The 25518-nt window shown below is 48.1% G+C and overlaps 2 protein-coding genes across 13 annotated transcripts in view; both read right to left on the bottom strand.

Moving 5' to 3' along the window:
• Window positions 1-403: 403 nt before the first annotated feature.
• Window positions 404-5485, bottom strand: LOC108555453 (carboxypeptidase B). The gene is made up of 9 exons (XM_017911090.1): window positions 5304-5485; window positions 4808-5119; window positions 4628-4727; window positions 4338-4443; window positions 3767-3928; window positions 2484-2697; window positions 2135-2350; window positions 1220-1404; window positions 404-666 (listed from the first exon to the last, which is right to left on the bottom strand). Exons 1-9 carry the CDS (start codon window positions 5483-5485, stop codon window positions 491-493), a joined length of 1653 nt encoding a protein of 550 aa, XP_017766579.1. The 3' UTR covers window positions 404-490.
• A 1049-nt stretch (window positions 5486-6534) lies between these two features.
• Window positions 6535-25518, bottom strand: part of by (focal adhesion protein tensin) — a 138987-nt gene continuing 120003 nt past the window's right edge. For 7 of the 12 annotated variants that reach the window (XM_017911242.1, XM_017911236.1, XM_017911245.1 and 4 more), the window contains 12 exons: window positions 20418-20701; window positions 19566-20185; window positions 14760-14973; window positions 14292-14483; window positions 12672-13286; window positions 11912-12258; window positions 11402-11578; window positions 10277-10385; window positions 9896-10079; window positions 9419-9784; window positions 9036-9318; window positions 6535-8843 (listed from right to left, as the gene is read on the bottom strand). In XM_017911242.1, the coding sequence (XP_017766731.1) occupies window positions 8684-8843; window positions 9036-9318; window positions 9419-9784; window positions 9896-10079; window positions 10277-10385; window positions 11402-11578; window positions 11912-12258; window positions 12672-13286; window positions 14292-14483; window positions 14760-14973; window positions 19566-20185; window positions 20418-20701 (3551 nt within the window). In that variant the 3' untranslated portion in view covers window positions 6535-8683. The remainder of the gene's footprint in view (window positions 8844-9035; window positions 9319-9418; window positions 9785-9895; window positions 10080-10276; window positions 10386-11401; window positions 11579-11911; window positions 12259-12671; window positions 13287-14291; window positions 14484-14759; window positions 14974-19565; window positions 20186-20417; window positions 20702-25518) is intronic. The other 5 variants (XM_017911239.1, XM_017911240.1, XM_017911237.1 and 2 more) reach the window with 5 other exon arrangements.

Consider the following 25518-nt stretch of genomic DNA (forward strand, 5'->3'; position numbering starts at 1 on the left):
TTAGCCCTCCATCGTATCGGATTTTAGTTTGGAACGGACAGAAAGCGAAGCGTTTCGTTTCGCATGATAAATCACAAGCATGGGTTGTCTATTTAGTACGTTTATTAGTTATTCCATTTTTACATGTGTTAAACGCTGTTCAAATACATATCCTACACGCCTGCCAAGCATTCATAAATTACTCTACGGCAATGAAACCCTCAGCGTGCCTTTCGCACTTCTATAGATACTTTACAATATTTACACGTGATTCGTTAAAATCGAACACGATTATTTGTCCTGAAACGTGTGACGGTACGATCCTTGGTATCCATCTGTAGCATTTATTTCAAGATGAACTTTGTACGCATTCGATAATTTTGTAACGAAATTTAGCATTATCTCTGGATCGATCCCAGGCTTATCGAGTAGAATTCTGAGATTGTCACTGGCAATCTAAACTGTTTGGTAGCAATTTACGATGTTTGTAATCAATCTAAACGACACGAGTTCACGTGTTGCAAGTGATTAAACGAGCGATCGTCCTTATTCCTGCCCAAATTTCGCGAGCAGTCGGCACGATCTGCGAAGCGGGAAGCAGAAATCCATACGTGCCGCGATCTCGAAGTTCCAGCGTGTAGGCGTACTTTATTCCAGCTACTCCCTTGGCCCAATCGTCGGAAGCTCCTAAAATCCATCAAGTATCATTTCCGATTACACGTGTCAATTATCGCGAATTCGATGCAAGAATGCACGGATGCATCGAATGCAATAAAGTTCCAATTACCGTAAATCGAGAATTCGTAAAGGTCTAAATATCCATGCAAGAATCGAGAGATAATCGAATGTTCCAATGATAAATTTTAGCAATGATAAACAAATTTATTCGCGTGGATTTCGTGCAGTATTATTTTATCATCAAGTAATTTCCATGAAATGGAAGTTTAGTACTTTCACAGGTAAATGATAATTCTAGGAAAAGTTCTTTGTTATGTTTATTTATATTTATATAAATACGAGTATTTGTTTTTCAAATGTCCAAGGAGATAATTCTGTTCCTTTCTTCGGAATATTCCCCATTTCGTTGTGCAAGAGCCCATTAGTTATCGGTTTAATTAATCATCGGTACGCGAAAATACTTTTCGCTTTATTTTTGATTACCGAGTATCAAACAAAGATGATAAAAATCGCGCACTCTCTGCCTCTTATCTGTATAATATTAATTTCCACGTGATAGTACCTGAAGTTGGATACAACAGATCGGCTGATGGACCAAATTGATAATCGGTTCCGTGTATTTTCGAAATCGCTCCTATCGCCTTTTTAGCCACGCTCGCCAATTCCCAATAATCGGAAGGTCTCGAGTACGTGTACCCCCACGGTACCAGCCACATTTGCGAGTAGGAGTGCAATGTCAGATACATCCTGAAAGTATTCCTCCATCCGTCATCGACATTCAACGTGTGCGCAAATCTAAGTAAGTTTCTCGGTTTAAACCTCCGAATTAAGTTGATTAAACGTTGACAGATTTTTAAGAATATTTAAGTTCCAATAATTAATCAAACATAATTTTCAATTTTTGCAGAGCCAGTGTTCCTTTCCAAATGTTTAACTCTTTGCACTCGAGAGGCGCCCTTCAGTCGCCATTTGATAAAATTTCGAAACTCAATATTAATCCTTTGCACTCGAGAGGCGACCTCTAGTTACCATGTCATAAGATTTAGAAGATCGATATTAATTAATATATCAAATTTAAGATAATGTAACAGTGTACGAGGTATCAAAATCAAATAATTCCACGCGGTAATTATTATATGATTATTTATTTACTGCTCAAAGAAGTATCGTCAATTTTATAGCAGAGAATCTTTGAATTTCTACTCTTCTTTAGTCAAAAAATCGGCAGGTGTAAAGGGTTAATTAATATATCAAATTTAAAATAATGTAACATTACGTGAAATATCGAAATTAAATAATTTTACGTGTTAATTATTATACGATTTCTTATTCACTGCTCAAAAAATATAATCAGCCTTATAGCAGAAAATTTTTCAACTCGTACCCTTCTTTAGTCAAAAAATCGTCGAGCGCAAAGGGTTAATTCAATTAATGCGAGATCCTTTCGTTACTTTTCTCAGACACCCGATACACGTACCTAATATTCTGTTTATTGGCCAAAATATAATCGGCCATTGCCTTGGTTTCCGGCTCAGAGAAGGCCCGTGGACCAGCGTAAGTTTCGTGGCAGGGATCCAAGCTTGCACCACCCTCTTCCACTTCGCCCCAGTGATAGTCGAAGTTCCTATTCGGGTCGACACCCTCGCACTTCCCCCATAACCACCTCGTGTAATGGTTCACCAGCTGAAGGAAGCTGGAATAGAAACCTACATAGAGGGTCACCTGCATCGATTCATCGATTCATCGTCATCGTCTAACGACTTAACGAGATCACGATCGCTCGACCAAGCGTTTCACGCAAAAGTGTTCCAAGCTGAGAGTCGTACCGACTGTCGTCCTGATCCTCGTCGTGATTGCTCCTCGTCTTTCTCCACAATCTGTCACCGATGTGACTGAACTCGTAGCCGTCCGGATTCGCTACCGGTAAAATCATCCAGTCCGAATTGTCCAGCAACTTGGCGTAGCTCGAGTTCTTCTCGACCAGCTGGCTGACGATGTAGGTCGCCACAGCGGAGCCGATCCACTCGCGTGCGTGCATACCTGCCGAATGTCAGGACGATTCGAGAAAAGAACCGCGTAACGGGACAGGATCGCGTGTCACGCTTCGTGCACATAGAAGCGTGCGTTTCTTACGAGTCTTTCATTCAAGAAATTTCATTCATCCTTCCCGCGGCAATTTTTCAGCAACGCGAATACGAAGGAAAATTAGGAAAAATTGGGAAAAATTATGAAAAATGGAAAATTGTCACGAGAGGAATTTGGTTTCCAACGACGCGTGTATCGATGTATGCACGACAAACGAGCTCGGAAGGCTGAGAAGATCGAGATAGGAGAGAAATGGTAACACGGAAAAAGGGAAATTATTATTCGGCTTCATTTGCATGCAGTGACGCTTGCTGGAATTTTACAGCTGCTTTTACGATATTTCGTGCCGGTTGAAACGGGACCATTAGAAAGGGCCATGGAGAAGTATTCGCGCAGAAGTAGCCGTGTCTCGAGTAGGATATGAAATCGGTCGATACACTGTTACACTGATTTTTACATGCTCGGATCAAGAGGTTAGATATTCGGATAACGTTCTGATGCAACATTGAGCGATTTTACACGAGATGAAACAGATTACGATCGTAGATAAATTCGACGATCGCGGTGCTTAAAGTTCATTCATCGTACCCGCGAATCGATTAGAGAATTAATTAAAGGAACAAACACGTCGCGGGTATATTACGTCTCTCGTTCGAAAATTACAGATTTCAGTCACGGTAGGGAATAATATTGCGGGCAGGAAGCGTTTCTCCCTTTAAAATGGAAGAATGAATTCCCCGCTAGAAATTACCTCGTACAGAAGATGTCTCGCGTTATTATGCAAGGTCTCGCGTTGCGTATGGACGTGAATTCACGGAATGCCGGTGAGAATAATAAATATCTGGCTTTCATGCGAGAGGAGGCTAGAACTCCAGTGTTCACCGTATATCAGCATTTCACTCGACCGAGGGAAAATGTTGAGCACGTACTCGTACGAGACGTCCATTTATTTTTCGTGCATCTCTCTTTGGTGACCGAGTAACGCGCGTTATTTTCTATGACTAACATGACAACAGGAACTCACCAGCATCTATCCAGACCGCTGGTTTCGCCTCACCCCCTTTGTTGGGCCCGGTCGAGATCTTCACCATCTTGATCGGCTGCCCCTCGTAACTGTGTCCTATGGTTATCAACTCGACCAGGCTCGGGTACCTGAAGGCCAGATACTCCAAGTATCTGCAGATCTCTGGAAAAATTCTCATCGATCGTTTGAATCGTCTTTCGTATGGCGTTCGAGAAACTTTAGAATTTACCATGATATTCGTTCGTCTCGTTATAGGGATATTATCGTTCGAGATAAAGGTAGTGGGGAGGTGTTAGCTTGGAACACGGCTAGGAGGAAGATAGAAGTGGTAGGAGTAGATTGGAACCGATGGAGGGGCCGTTCGGAACCAGGGGACCAGGTCCGTGCTGAAAGCTTTCGCCATTAGAAGAGCTGGATGCAGGGAACTCTCTGGAAGTGCATGGTAAACTTTATAGGCAGACGAAATGGGACAGAATTCTTACCGTGATTTAAAGCGGAGAAACATATGGTGCTGGAATACTGAAAATCCGAATTTTAGAAAGACGCGCAAAAAGATGCAGAGAGTATTTACCTCCATATCGATGATAACGTTTCCAAGTCATACTGTGGCCATGAGACGTGACGAGATCTTCGCGTTGCTCCTTGCTCATTTTTGGATTCTGATACGCTATTATTTTCTATTAGAACAGGCCAAGAAAGCAGTCGGTCAACAAATTGAATAAACTCCACAGAGCTTATCGTAATTTCCGAGTAATTCTTTTTAATGTACATGTTATTAATTGCCTTGACTAAAGTTACCTTTTTACAGGTAATCGCGCGTCGTATAATAATCTGATTTAAATATAGAATATCATAGCATACCTGGAGATCCGGTATCAGTACCTTGAAGTCTATCCCTTTGTCTCTGAGGAACATCTTCACCTCGGAGACTAGATCTGGCCCAACAACCACGTCCGTCGTCCTGAAATATCGATTCTGAACGTCAGTCCTTCCTAATCCTTCGGGTTAAAACAAAAACTATATGATAATAAAGAAACGAACTTGTTGTACATTGGCTCGGCCCAAAATTTGACGTCCTCGGGTTCAGCCTCTTTCAGTTCCTTCAGCTCGTTCACGTGGGTTTGCGAATTGGGGTACAGCCTGATCAGTTGATGATTTCTGTAGCTGACTCTGGGAGACCGTGGCTTAAAATTTTTCTCCGTGCCAATAATGCTGGTCACAAAAGAGCCGATTCCGTTAGCTACCGCGGAAAACATCGATTCGACCATGTTCACGAAAGAGAAGCCTCTGCTTTTGTCGCCGATCTTTAAATCGTCGGTGTCATTGGACACGGTGTCCCCTTCGTGCAGGCACCTAAAACAATGGCCACCATTCTTTCAGCGTAATTTACACCGTGTTCGTCACTAGCAACGAGTAATTTATTAAAACGAAATAATCCGATTGGAATATCGATTCGCGAGTTGCTAACGATTATCGATAAATACCGGTCAGTACAAAATCTACCCCAACACCCAAACACAAACACACAAACACGAACCTCGATTCTCGACTTTCCTCGTCGTACGACCAATCCACCTCTCCCACGGACGAGCAATTATACTTTTCTCCGGGCAGAAATTCAAATTCGCCGCGCTGCGGCCGAGCAGTGGTTCGATTCGAGGCGATGATCACCGATAAACCGAGCACGAGGCACAGGATCGACCCGAAGTCGACAGCCATGATCGGCCTGAATCAGGCCAGGATATGCGGTCGTCTCGAAGTCTCCTTGTTGACTGATCTTATGCTTCGAGACGGAACCAGTCTTTCGAGACTCGTTGCTCGTAAGCGTACACGCGAAAAAAGGACAATTTCACTGAACTGCTCGACGGGCCCGGCTTACGGGATTTCTGTATGGTATTCAGTACTCGGGTTCCTCGTCGGACTGCTAAGGCCCCGCTATAGTGGACCCAAGGTCCCGAGGTTAGTAGAATATATTTCTACTCACTGACCGGAACAGAACGCTCGGATCCACGTATCCGATATTCCGATTTTTCAACCACGTCGCGGAGTAAATTAAGTCACTCCTGAATTGAACTGATCGCGAGGAGCATAGGTATTGTACTCTGTGTTTCGAGAATTCGCGAACGACTTGAAAGTTTGGAGTATGAAAGAGGGAGAGTTATCAAGGAAAAAGATGGTGTATCGTTGACACGTTATATTTTGTTCGTGGAAGAAACCGCGAGTAAACCATGGATCACTCTTCTCCGTCGCGCGAGAGGAATCCGGTCGCGGATGGATATGTTCCAACACTTTTCTTTGCACGCGGTTCATTCCAGTCTAATGCGTTAACGGTAATTCGGAGGCAATCTGTTACTTACCGTGACTGTTCAGCGAATTTCGCTCGATTAGGGACGAATGGAAAACGCGGAAAAAGAATATCGCGTAGTTCTCTCACACTTTTCCTCTCGTCATGGGGAACGCTTTCCGTGTCTAAACGTACATGGAGGTTGCACGTTCGCGAGTCGACCAAAGAAAATAGTTTGATCGACTCGCGGATTAGACACTGTCAGCTTTCATTTGTCCGCGTGTCGAGCAAACTATCCTACTTTTCGAACCATAGGAGCAAAGATCGTCCTAGGTAGCGGTATTTAAAAAAGAAAATTACGAGCGCGTTTTACCCAGAAACGCAAAGGAAAGTAGACTAGGTAAAGTCGTATCTTTTCTTGTAGATGATGGTTGAAAATATCCACGCGTCGCTGAAAAGCTGGAAGAGAACGGATTATTTGGTGTTACGCTGCGAATATGGTTTATTATCGTTACAACTATAAGAACATACCCGTTCAGGTATGCAGCAATACAATTATTGCGTGAACGTACGTAATAAGAGGGCGTAAATAAGTAATAATAATAATTATTATAATAATGACTGGTGTTAAATTAATGTTACTCTGTTAGTCAGTTTTCCACGTGTACGAAAATTGAAACATATAAAGACGAGACAACGATCGCGTCTCGCGACCGGAAACGCGGCCACGAGCCGCGACAACGAAGAAGAAAACAGAGAAGAATCGGGAAGAAAGATCGGACGATTTGCGTTATGCTCGTCCCTTGGCAAAGGGATCGAGATCTCTATGTCGAATTCTCTGTTCGTTCGAGTATACACATCGAATTTTGACTAGTACAGTGTCCAACAAAAGTTCCCCGCCTCCGTTTGTCTCCCGAGATCGTTTGACGAACCGGAAGATCCGGATAAAGAGGCAGGAGGTCATAAAGATCCGACCGATCTTCTCGATTACCAGTTAAAGCAAGTGCAAAAAGTAGACGAAGGGAAAGAAAGAAGATTATCGCGACGTCGGGGATACGATAAGCATTTCGTTATCGTAGATCCCCTCTCGTGGCACGGTATTGTCGTAATTACATATAACATTTCTTTCGTAATAATTGACTGCTTATCGTCGTCCCCGCCGATCGGATCTTCCTTCGTCGGTTCGAGCTTCTTCCACGGACGAAGGATGTCGCTCGCGAGGACGAATAAATGGCAAGAACCTACGGGGAGTCATCAAACAAAATGTGATGTTTCGTTTCGATACGCTACTCCTCTCCGAGTATCGTTTATTTTGTTCCGTCACGCTGACGCCCGGAGAATCGATTCTCTCCTCTCTTCCGACTGCCCATTCTTTCCTTCCACCTTCCACCTTCTCGTTACGGATGTCGTCTTTCACCGACGCTATTCGTACTTTCTGTTTAACTTATTTACAGTTATTTATAGAACGTTTTATTCGTTAAACCGCTGCTTTCCCAGGGAACATCGCGGGCTACGATACACAGGCACGGCTCCGCAACGACGTAACATTTCTTCGATAAACATTACTCGAGAGTCCCAAGTATAACGTGATTAATAACGTATATGGATATTCAACTATTTCCTGCGTTATGTTTTTTTTTCTTTTTTTCTTTTTTTTTTTTTCTTTTTTTCTTTTATCATTTCGCAACAGTGTACTTACATACGTGTACGTACATATATGTAACTATTCTGCGTTTCACGATCGAGCCACGTACTCGCGAGTCTGCGCTTCGAATGCGCGACGATCTTCGAGATTCGCGCAATGAGCACGGTCGATACTCGTCAACTATTCCTACCAACTATCGGTACGTTCGCTTGCATATCGTTCGTTTAATAGTTTCTCGCTGGAAGCAAAGTATAACGTCGCATTGCGTAACTTCGTCCCTCAACGAATACGATTGACAAAAAGATAATTGAAGGATCTACGGAAAATGTTCCTCGACGTTTTAATTAATACAAAGATCGATCTAGACGTAAAAAATTCGTACAAAATGGTCAACGATAAACGAATAATCGTTACGATAATTCCTAATGTAAATCCCCGAGTTTTTCTTTTTCTTCTTCTTTTTATACAACTTGTAACACAACCGTGTATGTTCTACAGAAGGAATCCGGGAAGTTGCGATCGCAGCATCGTACTTTGCTCCGAGTATCGTTTATATTACTCTACTACTCGCTAATGTAATAACCAGCAGTAACGATCGTCGTGTAACAACATTCTCTTCTAAATCGTGCGATCGCTGACGCGAGGATGGAATCGGGTTTCGCATATCACTTCGATACCTCTTCTCTTTTATAACAATAACGATACAATCTCTATCGTTAATCTCTACTACATTTTGCTTTTAGAACGTTCATGCACTCTACTGATTCGGTTCTACGTTCACGAAATGCGCGGAGACCTATTACGAGGGTCAACTAGCTTCTTTCGAATAGTACGTTCTTAGTATTCTTCTTCGTAAACGACATCGGGTCGCGTATTCATTCCTTCTCGATGAATCGTCTTCAACCTTTATTTCCTCGATTCTGTTCGGTCTCGAAGATGAAACCGCTATTCGAGCATTTCGGAGGACGCGTGCGACGAATAAGACGATTTACACGATGTTGGCCTTCGCTATGGAGTTGCCCATCATGACCTTGTTCACGAAATTCACTATGGCCGTGGCTGGCTGCTCTGGTTCCAGCTCGGCGAACACGTGGCACTGATTGTCCGATTTGTGCGCAGGTTTTCTGGCCACGAATCCAAAGCATCGACTGAAAGGAAGAATTACAATTCCAATAACTAATCGAACTTACCGTAAGTATCGTCCAATTTTTACAAACGTTCCATTTCAATTTCAATCTCAGCCAGGGATCTAAAGTGAATCTCGTATTCATAATTCTCGAGGGATTCGAACGCAGTTGGATTAAAAGACGAACGTGGATGAATGTAAAGAAGCAACGTACTGGGCACTGACTGGTCGTCCAGTCTCCTCGCTGGCAAAGTCCCAGGTGCGTTCCTCCGTGTCCAATCCGCAGTAACTGATATTATTCGTGGGGTAATGTCTACGGAAGAAGAGCTTCCGCGCGTTATCCGTCAGGGTTATCCCCTGAGTGGACACTTTGAAATGAACGATAGTCGCTGTAGGCAGTGGCTTCTGTTCGAACATGGTCGTGACTGCCTTCTTGATGGCTTGAGGCCCCGTCAGTGACTCGGTGTCCATGGTGAAAAGGTATAAAACGTTACAGGCTGAAAGCAGAAGTTCCGATTAAGCAAAGGAAGGCGTACACTTTTAAAAAAATATTTGAAAAATTAGGACAGTCGAGGGTTCAATCTTTTCGCCAATTACCTGCACCCTGTGCGAGCAGTTGCTGCGTGCTGTTTGTCCCAGGTGAATCGAGTGCTCTGGCTGCGGCTTCCGGCTCTGGAAGCAACAGCTGGCAGGGTAGAGCCATCGCCATCAAGCTGTGCTGGTAAACTAACGCTGACAACGAGCTGAAAACTGGCTCGTTGGCGCATCCCTTTAATCTGACACCCCTGGAGGTGGGTTCGATCAAAAAGTGCCTGACCAGCTCGCTAGACGGGTCCCTAGGGCTGCTCGGCGCACCTGGAGGCGGAGTCGCTACCTTCAGAGCGAGTCCAAAGGCTCCTGGGAAGGAGTTGCTGTCTCGTACGACGAACGTTCCTGGCGCTGCATCCTTCAGCATCGAGATTGCTGGAAAATGTCAGGGTTGATTTCCTCGGCTTCGTTCTCATTTATTTTCAGCGCAATCAAGCTATTACTCGGGCGAACGGGTAATAACATCGTACTGTTACAGGCGTGTACCTTGCTCCCGAGATATGTTCGGCTTGTACCAGATCCTGCTGGTGTCGCGTACAAATTTCACGTTGGCATCGGCCACTTCTTGGGGCTCGGTGTTCGAGTGAACACTGGACCGTCTTGAACCGTAATACTGGACCTGTGGAGAAGACTGGCCACCGCTATTTATGGAAGTATACGACGTGGCGCTCTGAAACCCAATCATGGCACCTTCTTCTCAGAAACACCAGGATATTCTTTCTTTCCTTTTCTCTTACAAGATGTCTCAAAAGATAGGCAAGACGAAGAAGAAAAAGAAGGAGACGAGAGAAAACGTTGTAAACGACGATTAGAAAATTGTGGAAAGAGTTGAGAGACGATTTAGAAAGTGGATTACGTTACACGTACCTTAGGACTTTGGACAAATTCAATGTGAGTCGGAGTACCAGGGCTGCGCGAGACAGCTTGCGACTGCTGCATCGTTGGCTCGTTTATCGGAGAAACAGATCGGTCCTTGCTACAAGGAAGCAATCACACGCATCGTTATAAAGTGCATTTCGAGCAGGATCGTTTTCCGCGTGCAGGCAGACGCGTGTATTCAGTGATTTCCGTGTATGTGTGTACACGTGTGTGTTGTCAAGTGATTCGTGCAAGGTGGTGTACGCCGTGAGAAAACATTGGAAATGCGGTACATACAAGAAGGAGGGAAAGAAAGATCGTGTGTGGCAGGAAAGAGGAATATCGATAAAGGAGACGCAGGCAGAGAAACAGGGTGAGAGAGAAAGAGCGAGAGAGAGAGAGAGAGAGAGAGAGAGAGAGAGAAGGCGGGTGCACGAATACATCTCGTAACTTAGAATTTTTTCTTAAACCTACGAACAACAATTCACACAGGTCTATATCTACACGCACGATTGTCAAGAAAATGCTTGTCATCGAGTAAATGATAGTGCACGTATTATTGTACATGTTAATCAACGATATCGAATGCTTCCTTCGTCGTTTCTCGTTATTAATAATAAAGCCTGCCGATGAATTATTACGCGAATTTCCTGTGAGATTTCGAGAAATTTTGTTCTTTGCTTTGGTGATACTTGTGTATATTCGTTGCATGACAATATGGCTTTCAAGGTGGTTCACGATGCAAGAAGCTCGAGCTTTTGTTAGTCCGACAAGTGCAATATACACACACTCACACACGACGAATAATGCGTGTTCTTAGCTCGTCGTTTTTCATCACGATGCTGATCCGCAAAACGCTTGCAACCGCATCGATCATGTCGCACGGAATTACCACGCATTCCGTGCCGGTTTGAAAATATTCGAATCGCAGACACATCGACGATTCGTCCGTGCCTCGGTGTAATTCGCGCACGATGCGGTTGCACAGTTCAAGGTGTGTACCGATGATACAAACGGTTAGTAGCACGACATTAAACATTCACGACGCATCCGCGAAATCGACGCGTTTCCGTCGTTCGGAAACGCGAATTCATCACTTGCCACGCGTTCCAGTGCTCTCAAATAATATATTACCTATAGTCGAACGACGCCGATTGGTTAGTGAGCGGCCATCGTTTGTTATGCGTTTGTTTAAGTGGCCCGCTTGCCGGGAAACTCAAGCGTCTAGAATCACGAATATCGTTCTGTGTCACAATCGATGCACCATCGCCGATGTACGATGGAAGATAAAATCCCATCGAGTGATCTCTGCTTCGGATGTTAACCGATAAAAGTATTACGAGTAAATTAATCCATCTACCTTTTCCATTATTTCCCTAATTTTATTCTATCTCGCGAAGAATTCCACTCAAGCGTCATAGAAATTTAAACACTATCGACAGTGTCGACTAATCTCGGTGGGGGAGAAAACAAGATTCGATTAATCACGGTGGATCATGGTACCAAATTGCTCGACTTTTGAAACTCGTAAGACTGATTTTATCGTGGAACGAAGCTTTTCGAAACTCGAATATTATTTACGCTAACCATCGGGAGAGAAAACACGTTAATAGGAGGGTAAGTAGCGATAAAGTTGTTGCTCACCTCTGTGTTGTCGGACTCTTGGGTGGAAGTCCCGTCTCCTTCGAGACTTCTCTTCTTTCTTCGATGTAGATCGTTCGTTCGCTGGCATAATTTCCGACGTTGTTATTATTATTCCCGGTTGCCTCGACGTTGTTCACGTTATTGTTGTTGTTGCTCGCGTTGTAGCTGGTGTTCGTGCCGTAGGCTCGGTCGGCCGCGAACGTAACCGTAGGCGAAGAGTTGTTCACGTACGGGGTCCGAGGATGTACCGGAAACGCCGGCGTTTGCGGCCTCGACGCGCTGCTGGCCACGGCACTTCCGGGACTCACGCTCCTCTCGGTCCACGATGATGCCGAGTCATTGTGCGACTGCAAGTTTTCATTCCATTTTCACGCCTGTCGCACACTGCGCGACGAGTCCTCGCAGACGCGTTCGAAGACGCTGCACGCGCTACCGATCGCTCTGTGCTTCCGGCTCAAGCGAGGCGTGCCAAGCAATTTCGAGACGTTCCAGCTACGGATCCGTGCTGAAGTATGAACGGAAAGAACGATTCGAGAGAAGTCTCGTGTATACGTACATATATACATATATATATACATGTTCGTAGAACGATCGACGATAAGCGAGATAAGAGATGAGATCGAAAGACACGAGAAATCTCTCTCTCTCTCTCTCTCTCTCTCTCCTCGTTCCTTTCACTGTATACACAGACGCGAGAGTGAAAACGCTATAGCGCGAGTTAAACTACGTTAGGATCGACGCGGGAGGAGGTTGGACAAACCTGGGTGCAATTCTGCCATGCTTTGGGCGACTGGTTAGGGGAGCAATTAGCGATGGCGTTAACAACGTTGCTGCTCGCAGTGGTCGTGGATGCTGCGCTGATGCTCGCGTGATGATCGTTCGCGTCTGTCTTGCTGTTAGCGACCGATGGGGGCGAGCGAATGGGCGAAATTTCAGCCAATGATCGAATGAGGCTCACGAGAGGGTCCGGATTGCTCTGCACGCTGGATTGCTGATCGACCATGGTCAGCAATCCGGCGTCCACGTGGTCGGTGGTCCTGTCGTTGCTGGACACGGTGGTTCTGCCGAGGCTCTGATAGGTGACCACTCGATTTCGCGACTCCGGTCGAGAATTTCGAGCCGTGGTCGAAACGAAATCCTGACCCGTCGCCTCTTTCTGCTCCGCGTGACTGTTGATCGCGTTGCTGGCGGCGAGCTGTTGCTGTTGCTGTCGGTGCTCGCGCAGCAAAGCGTCGGCGCGAGCGAAACTGTCGCTGCGGGACTCTGGCCGTGGCGGCTGGGGCTTGTCCGTGTTAATGAAGGTTGCTTGTTGCTGCATTGCTAATCCTAAGGGTTGCGTGCTTGCTAAGCCTGAGCGGGGGGATGTCGGAGGGCTCTGAAAAGCAAGCGAAGCGCTTCATGCTAGAGGGAGCCGGGCGTTTTAATCCTTTCCTGCCACGGCGTGTTTACACGAGCTGATTTTCTATTAGCGATCGGATTACCGTGATACTCCATTAGCGCGTTAATCGTATTCATTTTTCACCGTTCCGATTTTTTTTCCCCCCTTCTTCTTTGTTCTTTTTTCCTTTTTTTTTTTTTTCTATCTTTCCTGATTTCGCCTCTTTGCGATCGCGAATACGGAGATCGAGTTGGAACGATGACGAACTATCTCCGTAACCGGTTCCCGAATGATAATGGATTTCGTAGGATGCCTCGCGATAGGTACGACTGCGCGTAAGAAGTTCCATATTTTTGGCTCGTTTTATCCTACGGAATTACCTTCATTTCCAATCGTACCGATCATCGAGTAACGCCTGGCGCGATAACCGGTGGAAAAAGTGGGCAGAAGAAAGGGTTAAACTTGTACTCGTGGCTTCTAAAGGATGCGGTCGTTTTTTGCCAAGTCTACGGTCTAAGTGCGGCTGAGGGGGGCCGTTTCTTGCTGTTTAGGATCTAACTGTAGGGCATAACCATAAAACACGGGACCGCGGAGGGAGCTGTGCTTTTACAATCGCTATCTATGAGGGACTAAATTGCAGAGTTCGCGCTGCCGCCGTTTCATTCGCGTAAAGGCAGAATCGATCGTGCCGCCGTTTCGGATTTATTATCCTTATTACCGATAATTATTTTAAGTAGTCCAGCGCTTCGGGTAACTGGCTCTGGTAATACTACGTTGCTTTTTCCAACCGCACCGACGACTTAATAAATATTTATCGTGTAATCGACTGCCGTGCTTTCGTTGCTTTGTACGTCGATAAACATTTTATGCTTCTGGACATCTCGAAGCGCTCGTTAACCACGATCGATTCCCCAGCCTGCGTATGTTGTAACAGCCAGCTCCTCCTTTTCCCCTCCCTTTTCCCTCCATTTTCCTAACTATCACGCGTGCTTCCTCGTTTACCTGGCTGTCGCTGTATTTGCGATATTCGTACGCCCGTTTCACGGACATGAAGGGACGCTCGTTCACGCTCTCCGCCCGAGGTCTTCCTAGGGTACCGGTTCCGGAGGTACCGTTGTACTTCCGGCTGCTCGATCGTTGCGGAAGCAGCGGGCTCGCCGGCGCGGACGTGTAAGGTATGGATCTCGATTGCGTCTGAAAATAAATTACAAGTAGAACATACGAAATGGCGAGTAATCGCGCAAACGCTCGTGTACCGATAAAGCAGAAGAAGAAGAAGACGAAGAAGATAAAACAGGATTACAAAGAGACGAAAAGTGGTAAAGATGCACGGTTAAGGTAATCGCGCAAACGCTCGTGTACCGATAAAGCAGAGGAAGAAGACGAAGAAGATAAAACAGGATTACAAAGAGACGAAAAGTGGTAAAGATGCACGGTTAGCGTGAGATCGATAAGTGGAATATTCCTCACCTGTCCGGAAGTGGAATTAACGACCCACGTGTCATCATCGTCGTCGAGCACGGCGGAATCGCTGGCATACCCGTCGTGCCTCAGCCTGCCTCTCTGCAAGCTTCTCAGCTCGCCGATCATGCGATTTCCAGTCTCCTGTCGCCAAAGTTTTCCCGGGTTTCTTTCATCCCTCCTCGCGGCGAGTTTCAACTGCTGCTGCCTCAACCATGATAATCTGCGTCAACAGAAGAAGAAGGAGAGCAAGGTAAAACTTGGCCACTTTGTGTCGAAACTTTCGCAAACGGTCGTCTTATCGCGCGCCTTCCGGTGATCTCGTTCGGCGAAACTCTCGTAAAAGGGAACGCGTAATAAAAGTTGCGTTAATGAAAGCTGGAAAACCGTAAGTGCCATTTCGACGGAATACTCGTGTACGCGCGGACGTCGGAATAAAAGAATCACCCAACTACTATCGGGCATCGTCGACGATGGAAAAATTAATCTCGACGAAAGAGACGCTTCGTCCTCCATTCCGACGCCCATAACGATACTCCCGCTGCTGAAAGGGGAAAGAAAGCGCGACCGTGAAGGCTACGCCGGATACTCTGTCACCTGTCACAGATTAGAATCTCCGTTCCCGCGGAGCAGCTGTTTTCATCCTGTGAATCGTGATTTCTCGCTTTCCTCGCCTAACGCGTCCCGACTCGAGTTACTCGCGAGCAGACGACGAAAACACGAGAAGCTACTTTCTCGAGGGAACACGAGACGCGCGAGTCGTGTAACAAAGCCTCGTTAGAACGGGCCACGTCACGGTTCCAGTCGGAAGAAGGCCGGAATCGGGACCTCCTACCAAGATAGATCCTGGATAATTGCATCCTGATCGATGAGGTCGCTCCGGGCCATCGATTTCTGGCCGTGTTTCGCTCACGGTGCCGCCGCGCGGCTCGTAATAAATCGATCGGTACGACAAACCGACCGCCTCTTTCTCTTCTCTCGGCCCGTTTTCCTTTTCGTTCGCGGCTAACGAAATTCGTACCTCGCTCTGTCGGAACGGGCCACACCCTCGCGACAGAGGGGGCCCATAAATCGCGACGTACCTACATCCGTGACGAAGCTCGACATCGTTGCGTCTCGTTACCGGAAGAGCAAAGTTGCGAGCAATTCGCTCTCGCGACGATGGTCGCTTCCGTTTCACTCGGTTATTAAAGGTATCACTTCGAAATGGACCGACAAATTAATCCGTTTACCAGCGACCTCGCCGAGCCTTCGTCGCTGCATCGGCGAACGAACAAGTAACGTTTGTGCAGGCTGAACGACGTTAATGGAGCCGCGGATTAAAGGACCAACGATTGCTCCGCGACTCCCTTCGCCGTTACCCGTATTCGCGTTCGCATAGAGTTTGGATGAGAAGTTAATTTACCGCGAGATCAAACGACGGCTGTAAATTTGTTCCGGTGAAAGAGACGTAAATAGGATTCCCTGTGCTAGCAGATTCACGGAAGATCAACCCTTGCGCGCAGGAAGTAATGAGCTTGGAAAGATCAACGTTCCGTCCCGGGCACGAAACTGGAACACTTAAGACGAGTTTCGGATTTCTGTCCCCGGCGTGCACGGCGAACAATCGAAGCTAACGAAATTATATCTCGTTTTACTACAACTCCTCGCTATCTCCAACATCTCCGGGGAAAGGAATTCATCTCCGTTAATTGCCCGACTTTTATCATACTTTAGAGGATGGAAAAAGGAGCAGGTATTCCGCGAGATCTTGTTCATCTTTCATTTTTCCCCTCCTTTTTAATATCCGACAAATTCGCACAGCCGTGCGAGATACGAACGGAACGACAGACAATGGAAAAATGCATATTCGGATCGCGGGGGATATAAAAGGAAGATTCGGGTAACGCGAAATTTGGTAAAAAGTAGGAAATACGAGATACCGTGATTTTCCCGGAGCGGTCTCTACGCTCGTACGCGATACGAAGCGTTAGTTAAATGGAACGTAAAGTATCGTTAGCGGAGAAACATTGTAACAGTGATTCCACGTGCATGCGCGAGCTTGTGGAATTCGTTGGCGTAACGACGCAACGAAAAACGTATACACGGCCGGCTCTGGAGTGAAATTAAAATGCCCCATCCCCATTGGCGAAATAAAAAAAAAGGCCAACGGGTACGAATTTACGAGGGCAAGCGTTGCCCGTTGTCGGTTTGAAATAAACTGGATGCTATCTCGTTCTGCCGGCGCAAGGCTCGCGCGTTTCGAATAATAAAACGGCTCGTTACGTTGCTGCAATTCTGTTCGGACACGCGACCGGTACTTGCAGGGTCGTTTATGTCATTTCGTGCGTCGGTCCAACAGGCACTTCCGGTTTATAGTCACCGTTTCATAGCCAAGTTGGCTTAAATTTGTTTGGAAAGCAATTACTATAAATTCAAACGTCGAACAGCATGTTTGGAAGGGAGGTGAAACGATCGCGGCGCTTAACCGCGTGGTTTTCGACGAGGAGGATACACGGGTTGGATCATCGGTCATTTTTCGTGGGTCGAAATGACCGATTCTCCTTGGAAATAATGCCACGACCAGGAGAGAGCAAGGAGAACGCGGCCTTGTCTAGGACAGGCCGGAAAGGACGTCGGAAACGCGAGCTCGTCGGGTAAAATTGCACCAAGGCTTTACGAGCCTCTTTTGTGCTGCTGCTGCTGCTGCTGCTGCTTCTACTTCGAATGACTTCCGTATCCGAGCGCAGCCCGGTTCCGCGAAGCTCCGCCGGCGATGGAAAAATTGCCAGCGGAAAGAAAATGCACTTGCAGAAGCGCGGGAAACAAAGAGGGCGAGGAATAAAAGAGGAAGAAGAAGTATAAGAAAAAGAAGAGTCGATTCAGCGCGTTTCGCCTGTTCTATATTTATAATTATGTCAGAGGGCGGTCAGAGTCCCAAAAATAGGAAGCATCCCGTCCCGTTTTACGCGTGTAAGAACTATTTCTTTTCGTGGAATTGTCCGTGAAATTCTTCGAATATCCACCGGCGTTCTCTAATGGAATCAATCGTCAACCCTCCGGTTAAATTGGAAACTGCGAATTCGTTGGAAGGTGGATACCAGCACCGACCAACATTCGAGTATTTAATATCTTATCTGGACGGGAGCAAAGGAAGAGATTGTCCCTTTAAATTTAGAACGAGATCAAACGGGTTTGATCGAAGCACGGCCAGCCTGCGGTACTTGCAACGATTGTTTCAGAAGACACAGCCCCCGTAGATGGAATTTGAACAGCTACGCGGCGGAGGAGAAGCAGAAATGGTAGCAGAAATGGAAGCAGAAAACCAGGATCGAGAGACAAGGAAAGAACGGTGAAGCCCCGAAAGGAGAGCTTCTTTGCGGCTGAGAAAGCAGACCTGCCAAACGTCTGTCGACCTCCTCGACCATAAACGTCGCCTGTTTCTCCATCGTAGCGGATCGCGGTTCTTCATAAATATCCGGGCGAAACTTGCGGTTTCGCAGGCCGTGCCCGACTCCGGCCAGAAGGGACGGTTTATTTTCACGGCTTTCGGCCCTCCAGCGACTCGATACACAAAACGAGACGAGTATTTTACGGTGACTGCTGTCCGGTTCGACGAACTCCACCGGCAGCACACGCTTTAACAAACTTGTTAAGCATGGACACACCATTGCTTTCTCCCGTCTTCGGATAAGATTTCGACCGCGAAAATCGACGCGTCGGTTCACTGACCGAATTACGAGCTGCACTCCGCTCCGTGATAAAATCGAACGTCATTGGAATACAAAGCATTCGTTAAGCGACGAAATTTATATCGCCGTTTATTTCTCCGGTGAAGGCGGATTCGAACGAGAAACGGAAATCGTCGTCCTCCTGCCAAACGTCATCGTCGAAAATCAAACTCGCGGATTATGCTCGTTAGAAGAAACGCGAGGTTCCACGGTAACGAATTAACGAGTCGATAATGCGGTCGTTGCTCGCAATATCCATCGACCGACCGCGAAACTCGTATTTCATAACGCGATACGACGCGTCCGACGCCAACTCCGTCCGCATCTACCGAGACTTTTCTCTTTCCATCTGCTCTGGCGAGCTACAATGACTCACGACACGACCGCGTTCGCCATTCCTGGCAGAAATACGACGACCGCACTGCGTCGCAATCGCGTCCGCCTATGGGTAGACAATTTATTAATTGTCCCAGCCACAGCTTCTATCCTCGTTTCTCCTTCCCCGCCACGCGCACGCGACCTCTCCGCTCGTTCCTCGTGACACTCTTTTGCGGCGCCCGATTCGGAGGTCGAGTTGCGACACTGCCCGTAGACGTTCGTCTTTGTCGACCGCGACCACGATCCAGTCTCTCGCCTGGAACCTCTGCCAGAGGAATGGCCCACTTGCACCCGCGGCTACCACCGCGGATTCCGCCGAAACCGCCTAATCTACCCTCCCGTTGCTCAACGTACATCGAGCATGACGGAACGCTTTTCGCTGGACCGCGTCTCGTCCCTCCGCGCGTTATTATTAGACGCGGTGCCGAGTATTTAATTATGGGATTTGTTACTCGCGGACCTGGCTGTTCGACGCTAATGTTCGTCGGGAACCGTGCCAGGGAAAGGAACCCCGTAATCGGTTCGCCAAGGTATATATAGAACCCTGGACGGAAACTTCGTGTTCGTTGGAAACTGCCATTTTTCGCGGACCGAGAGTCAAATATTCCACTATTTCTTTGCCAAGAAGAACGCGATGGCTAGGTTTTTATGGCTAGCTTCGATTATAATTAGCGAATGAAAAAGAAAACATATATATATATATATATGGAGTGTATCTATAGCTTACCCGTCCACGTGGTCCGAACTGTTCTTCGCGGGACCATTGGCAAACTCTGGCGGAGGATCGGGCGTGTTTGGACTGAGAGGGCTGATGGGTCGCCTGGAATTCTCGCCGAGAATGTCTTCGAAGTCCACGACGGGTGCAGTTCCTCGTACGGACGCCTTCCGAACCAGGGAAGGCGACGAAAGTTTCTGATGCTTGATCATGTCCGGCGTGGCGCCGTACGAAAACGGCTGGCTCGTTTGCCTCGCGTGATAAGGGATGTCCTCGTCGATGTAATCGATATTGCCAGGCGGCGAAAACGAGTCCGCGTGTTTTCTGTACGAATCCGTGGAGGAATCGGAGATTTTTCGATCCGGCGACATACGGTACTCGAATTCCTCTCTTCGATGTTCGATCTTGGCCGGTTCCCGGTACTCGTTCTTCAGGGTGCTGTAACTGCTGCTCGAGTTGTACGGCGGACTGGACTCTTTCGCGATGCTGTAATTTCTGTACGAATCCTTCAGCGTGGAGTAAGTCGAGGGGGAATGGCTGCTCGTGTGGCTGCTATAGCTACGGGTTTCTTGAATGTACATTTTATCGCTTCTGTCCGTTCTGTAGTCCTCTGACGGAGGATCTGGCATCGACTGCGTTTATAAAGAACAGAAATTATTGCTCTATTGGAATTCCGAGGCTATCAACGAGTAAATTAGCTGATCCGGGTATGGAAAATGTATTAAAAGTATATGCACCGATTATACGACACCGAGGGCTCGATTATACGGCCACGAATAATTTAACCGAGATGCGACATGAGATTTCGAGCTAGTTGGATTAGATAATTGACACGGTAATAATTTGAACGGAGGATAGACTCACCTCGACGGTAAGCATCATATCATGCAGAAGCTTATCAAGATCACCATGAGCCTGGTTATCCGGCTCCGGCTCCGGTGGACTAGGTCGCTGTGGTGGAGCGCTGCTGATGCCGCTGTCCATGGAAACTGTCAATGGTGAGCCACGGGCACCACCGGCAGCACCCTGGTGTACCACAGCGTACAGAGATCCATCTATGGGACCGCAGGTGTAACCCAATCCGCGAGGTGACGTCTGAACGGAGGAACTCGAAGGTGGTGGCGGTGATAATGGCGTTTCCCGTCCTTCTGAACAAAAATTCAACCGTCGGATTAAATTTCGCGCAGACTCGACTGCGTAAAACGCGATACAACAAACGCGGGAATGACCGACCCCCGGGCGAGTAAAAGTAAAATCTACGATGACCGTGATCGATCGATCCTCGAGGAGGCGCGGATTACTCGTATTCGAAACCGATTCCCGAGTACCCAGGCGAACATTGGCGCCGTTTCTAATTTAACGTCTCCGTGTCTCGACCTGCTTGGCTGAAATTCGCGGTAATCGCGTTATTCGCGTAATTTCCTACGGACGCCCAGGAACAAAAGGCCTCGTTAAGAGGGAACAATCGACTGTAAATCGTTGACCGATGAAACTGGCAGAGACTAATTGCGAGCAGGAGGTTAAGAACCGAGTATAGAGTTCGATCTATAACATCCTCTCCTTCCATCTTCCACAACGTCGCGCCAATTTAACGCTAATCCTCGTCCCCCTGTCACGCTAGAATAATTCGCGTGCGCGTGCTTGACGTAATATCTTTCGCGGTTGCTTATCCGCGGCATGGAGGCCGAGGAAAAGTCCAAGTTCACGCTTCGCTCCCCCTAGATCGAGAAATTCGCGTGACGAGCAATCGCGGTCTTCGTGCTGGATTTCTAAGAAATCCCTGTCACGTAACGCGACAGCCATCTTAAGGGACACACGCGGTCTCGGGTACCTTCGTTTTACCGGCGGAATCGCGGAAATATATCTTCCGGTATGTTCGTGATCGAAATTCCAACGCGACATCAAACGGGACGGCGAAGCCTCTCGGGGCTGTCATCTTGGTCGAAACTTTTTCCATAGGGCAATAGTACAGGGTAATCGATGGTGGATGGTATTTTTACGACCCCGAGCGAATCGAGGACGTCCCTTTGAAAGGTATCGATCTCCCGTGTTCTCCGCATTCGACGGTGATAAAGACAGAAATCGAAGACGAAAGAAACGCGAGTGTAGTCTAGCTTTTAGAGCGTGCTCCTCGAGAGGCTTTAAAACGCGCCACCACTCGTGGACACGCCATTAGCCTCGAGTAGGTGGTCTCGCCGATGGTTTTCCCGTGTTTGAGAACTCTAGTGGACATTCGCGAGCAGTTCGATGAGTTTTCGTTGAAAATTTATCCCCTTTCGTACCGAGAATTCGTTCTTCCCGCATTGGAAGAATGGCAAAGACTACCGTTTCACGACTCTCGTAGCTCTCCAAAGTTTCAACGTAACCATCTATACCACGGTCCGTCTCGAGTTAGGCATAATCGGCGATTAGGTACGGATATTTATACTCGACGAGCTTCGCAACCTCGCGATCCATTTTGATCCTCGCTGCTCTCTATCTCGAGAGACGAAACGAACCAACCACGTCACCGTACCCGATATCCATCAAGATCATTCCACGAAGGACACCGGGTAGACCCTGTTCGGAGCCCTACCACTGGGATTCTCATCTGAATTCAATCCGTGTCCACTCTATCTCGACGACGCATCGCGGCTGGTATAAATCATTTTTATTCGTTCGCTTCTTCGCGATTATATTCGCGAGAGGGCGAGTCGGGCCCCGCCAGGGCCGTCTAATCTACCTTGGCCGGCAGATGGAACGCATTTAACACCCGCGCGCAAACGCGAAACACGCCGCGAACGACCAGCCTGTTGCTCTTGATCGAGATCGGAGGATTATTGCGAGGCTCTTTCTCGCTGCTTGGGCGAGCGGGGGAATCTAAATGGCGTCGGGGTACGCCGAGTCTGAGCGCGAAAACGCAACGACGCGGTAAATCACCGTGGCGAATATTTGCCGAGCGAAGATAAGCGACGAGTAGAAGCCGTTACGATACCGATACATTTATCGCTGACTCTCCTCGCGGAATAAATACGCTTCGCACCTGAGATAAAATTCGACGGGTTATTCGAATAGGTTCAAGAGGACTACTGTTCCGTGAGAATCGCCGCGAGCGAACGGGAAAGAAGAGAGGGAAAAGAAGCATTCTTATGGATCGATCGGTTGCCACCTAGGGAGAAGACCACCCAGGATCGCTGCGAGGCAGCCTGTCCGAGGGGTAGATTTAGGGTTTTCGGGTGATTCGATGGAACTGGTCGTTACCTACGTCGCCCGGAGGAAGTATCTTCCTCGAAGTTGCTGGACGTTCCGTCCGGAGAACTGGGACGGAACTAATCTTCGGGGTTTCTCGGAAAGATTCTCGGGAGAGAATCTCGCCGGCGATTAATTTCGAATGGAAGTTCGGAAAAGACGCGACGCGAATTTCTATCTGCTCGATACCGCGATGGAAGGGCATAGATCATGCTAATCGTCGTGGTAAACATCGAAGAGATCTACGACGAGCACTTAACACGTGCACGAGCCGCAGCTGCAACTGAACACTGTTCAAAGGATAGCTCGTGTCGCCGTCGGCCAATAGTCGCTCACGATTCGCGCGGATTTATTGCGCCAAATGATACGTCCACGCAACGATTACGTTTCAGGCTCGTCTGCTATTGCGACTCTGCTCTCACCGTTTCCTTTTGCATCCGCGCGGATCGACGAAAACAGCCATCACAGCCCGCGCCAAGGCCGGGATCCATCGATCGCCACTTCGAACCACGCTGAATGCGCCGTTTCGGCGTCGATGATCGCGCATCTATTATTTTTTGGCTCAAACCGCGAACGCTTTTGGCCATCGTCCGATTCGCGGGTCGTTCACGAGATGTATGCCGCGTTATGCGAGCGTAATTTCTGGCGTACGAGTGCACCGGCATAGGGTGTCGCGAAAGTAACGAGATTCGGGGCGATACATTCGTACGATGATCACAAGCGTCGATGAAATCGCTACCGGACGGTGGAACTTTGCAACAGAGGATCGTCTATCGAATTAACCAACTATCCAACTATCCCGAGACAATTTATAGTCTCCCCGCGTCCCGACACCGAACGGAACGTCGAGGAGCGCTAGACATCTAAATAACTTCCAAACGCTACCAAAGCTCCGATTATCGCGCGAAAGAGCAGCTCCGCCGAGAAAGGCACGGAGCAGAAGAAAACAGCGTGATATCAGCGTATGATTTGCGACGCGCGCCATTAAATCGGGTTAATAGAGGAAGCGATAAACCGTATCTTCTCTCGGGAGTACAAGGAGCGGGACAACGCGTTCTCGTGCACACGCGTCGGAAGTGGCCGAGAGAACGATCGTTTCCACGAGCCCCGACCGCCATAAACAATCGCGCTTAAACATCGTGCCGTGCAATCGTTGCACCTCGCTAAGTAAACGACGGAATTAACGACGACTGGACAACGGCGGTCGCTGAAGCGAGGCGAACGCTGCCATCTAATTCCATATCGCGCTTTTTAATGCCTCTGTCACGCCCAGTTTGCGCGCGTTCCGCGTTCGCGCGACGATTCTCGCCGGTGGAGAAACGCGCACGCGCGCGTGCGAGCGGGAAAACGTTTTTCTCCGGCACGGATGGAAAAGCTCGTAACTAGACGAGGGTTTATTCCGGGCCGGGGTACTCGAGGATGGTTAGGTTCGAGTGTTTCGAGCACGTGGAAAGAAATTTCGTGGAAAATTGATTACGCGCGCCGAAAATAGCGCGAGGCAAAGTCGTTAGCGAAAGAGTCGAGCTTCGCGATCGGGAATCGATGTCTCGTCAACGGAGAATCGCGTCGCGATGCAGCCATTTTAACAGCTTACGTAACGCGTCTTCGGATGATCCACGACAAACACGACGCGGCGTGATATCGCGTGATTATCGATTTCACGGTGTACGATCCCTCGATGCTAACTCGCAGTTAGTCGTCCCGTCATCTTGCTCTGTCCCTAAACCGTGAGAGCAGAGTTCCGCTCCACGAGTCGCGACGCGCACGCGAGCGTGTACGTTCTCCTCGCGCGAAGAACTCGGTTCGCGGCTGCGTCTCGCGCTGTTCAATGAACACACGAGAGTCGCAGTTGCGTATCTTTACGACACTCGAGAGAACGCGCGAGCGTGTGTACGGAGAGCGGGATACCTTTTCGAAACGGTGTTAGCGGGGAAATCTATCGAGACACCGCGATATTACACATTTCACCGAGGAATCGCTTGGTTGGATCGTTAGTGTCCCCGTTGCAGAGCGTGGCCCTCGGTATCCGCAGCCGCGTACACCAGGGTGTACGAGTATTAATAAGCTCGGAACCGGAGGATCGTAAGGCTGCGTTGCTCGTCGAGGTGAATATGGTAATTAGATTCTCGCGCGGAGACGTCATCGCTTTAGCCGGTTCTCCCTTCCTTCACCTTTCTCCCTTCGCCGGCTTTCCTTCTTTATTTTATTTCCTCCCTTCCGCTCGGCGCCCTCCTTTCCGCCATTCACGAGCCCATGCAGATTACTCTCGCCGTCTTATGGTAGTAAAATTCGCCATTGGCCGGTTTCCGACGGTTTCTTCTATTCATACGGCCGCCACGGACGGTCATTATCTTTGGCGGAGGAGAAAGAACCGGAGCCGTAGAGGGTCCGTCGGAGAAAGAGAGTGCAACCGGTACCGGGTGAGACGAGGACGGCCAGAGCGGCGTTGCACGCGCGTAAAACGGAGAAAGAGAAAGAGAAAGGGAGACGTACGGACGAATTACTCGTTTGACGGCCTTATAGAGATTCATGAGACGCCGATGGGAAGTGGGCAACGATCCAGACGGAATATACCTTCTTCGGGTACGATGACAAAAATGCCAACGAGGCGGGGGCGTGGTAGTCGTGGGGAATCGGTTGCTGCCCGTTTTACGAGGCCCCTTTCGAAAACTCGCGTGTAATTTACGCTTTTCTTTCAGTCGCGGAAACTCGTTCGCCGAGCTGCGAACGGGAAAGA

Source organism: Eufriesea mexicana, unplaced genomic scaffold, assembly GCF_001483705.2.
Source record: "Eufriesea mexicana isolate 0111107269 unplaced genomic scaffold, ASM148370v2 scaffold124, whole genome shotgun sequence".
In the NCBI taxonomy this organism is placed as follows: Eukaryota; Metazoa; Arthropoda; class Insecta; order Hymenoptera; family Apidae; genus Eufriesea; species Eufriesea mexicana.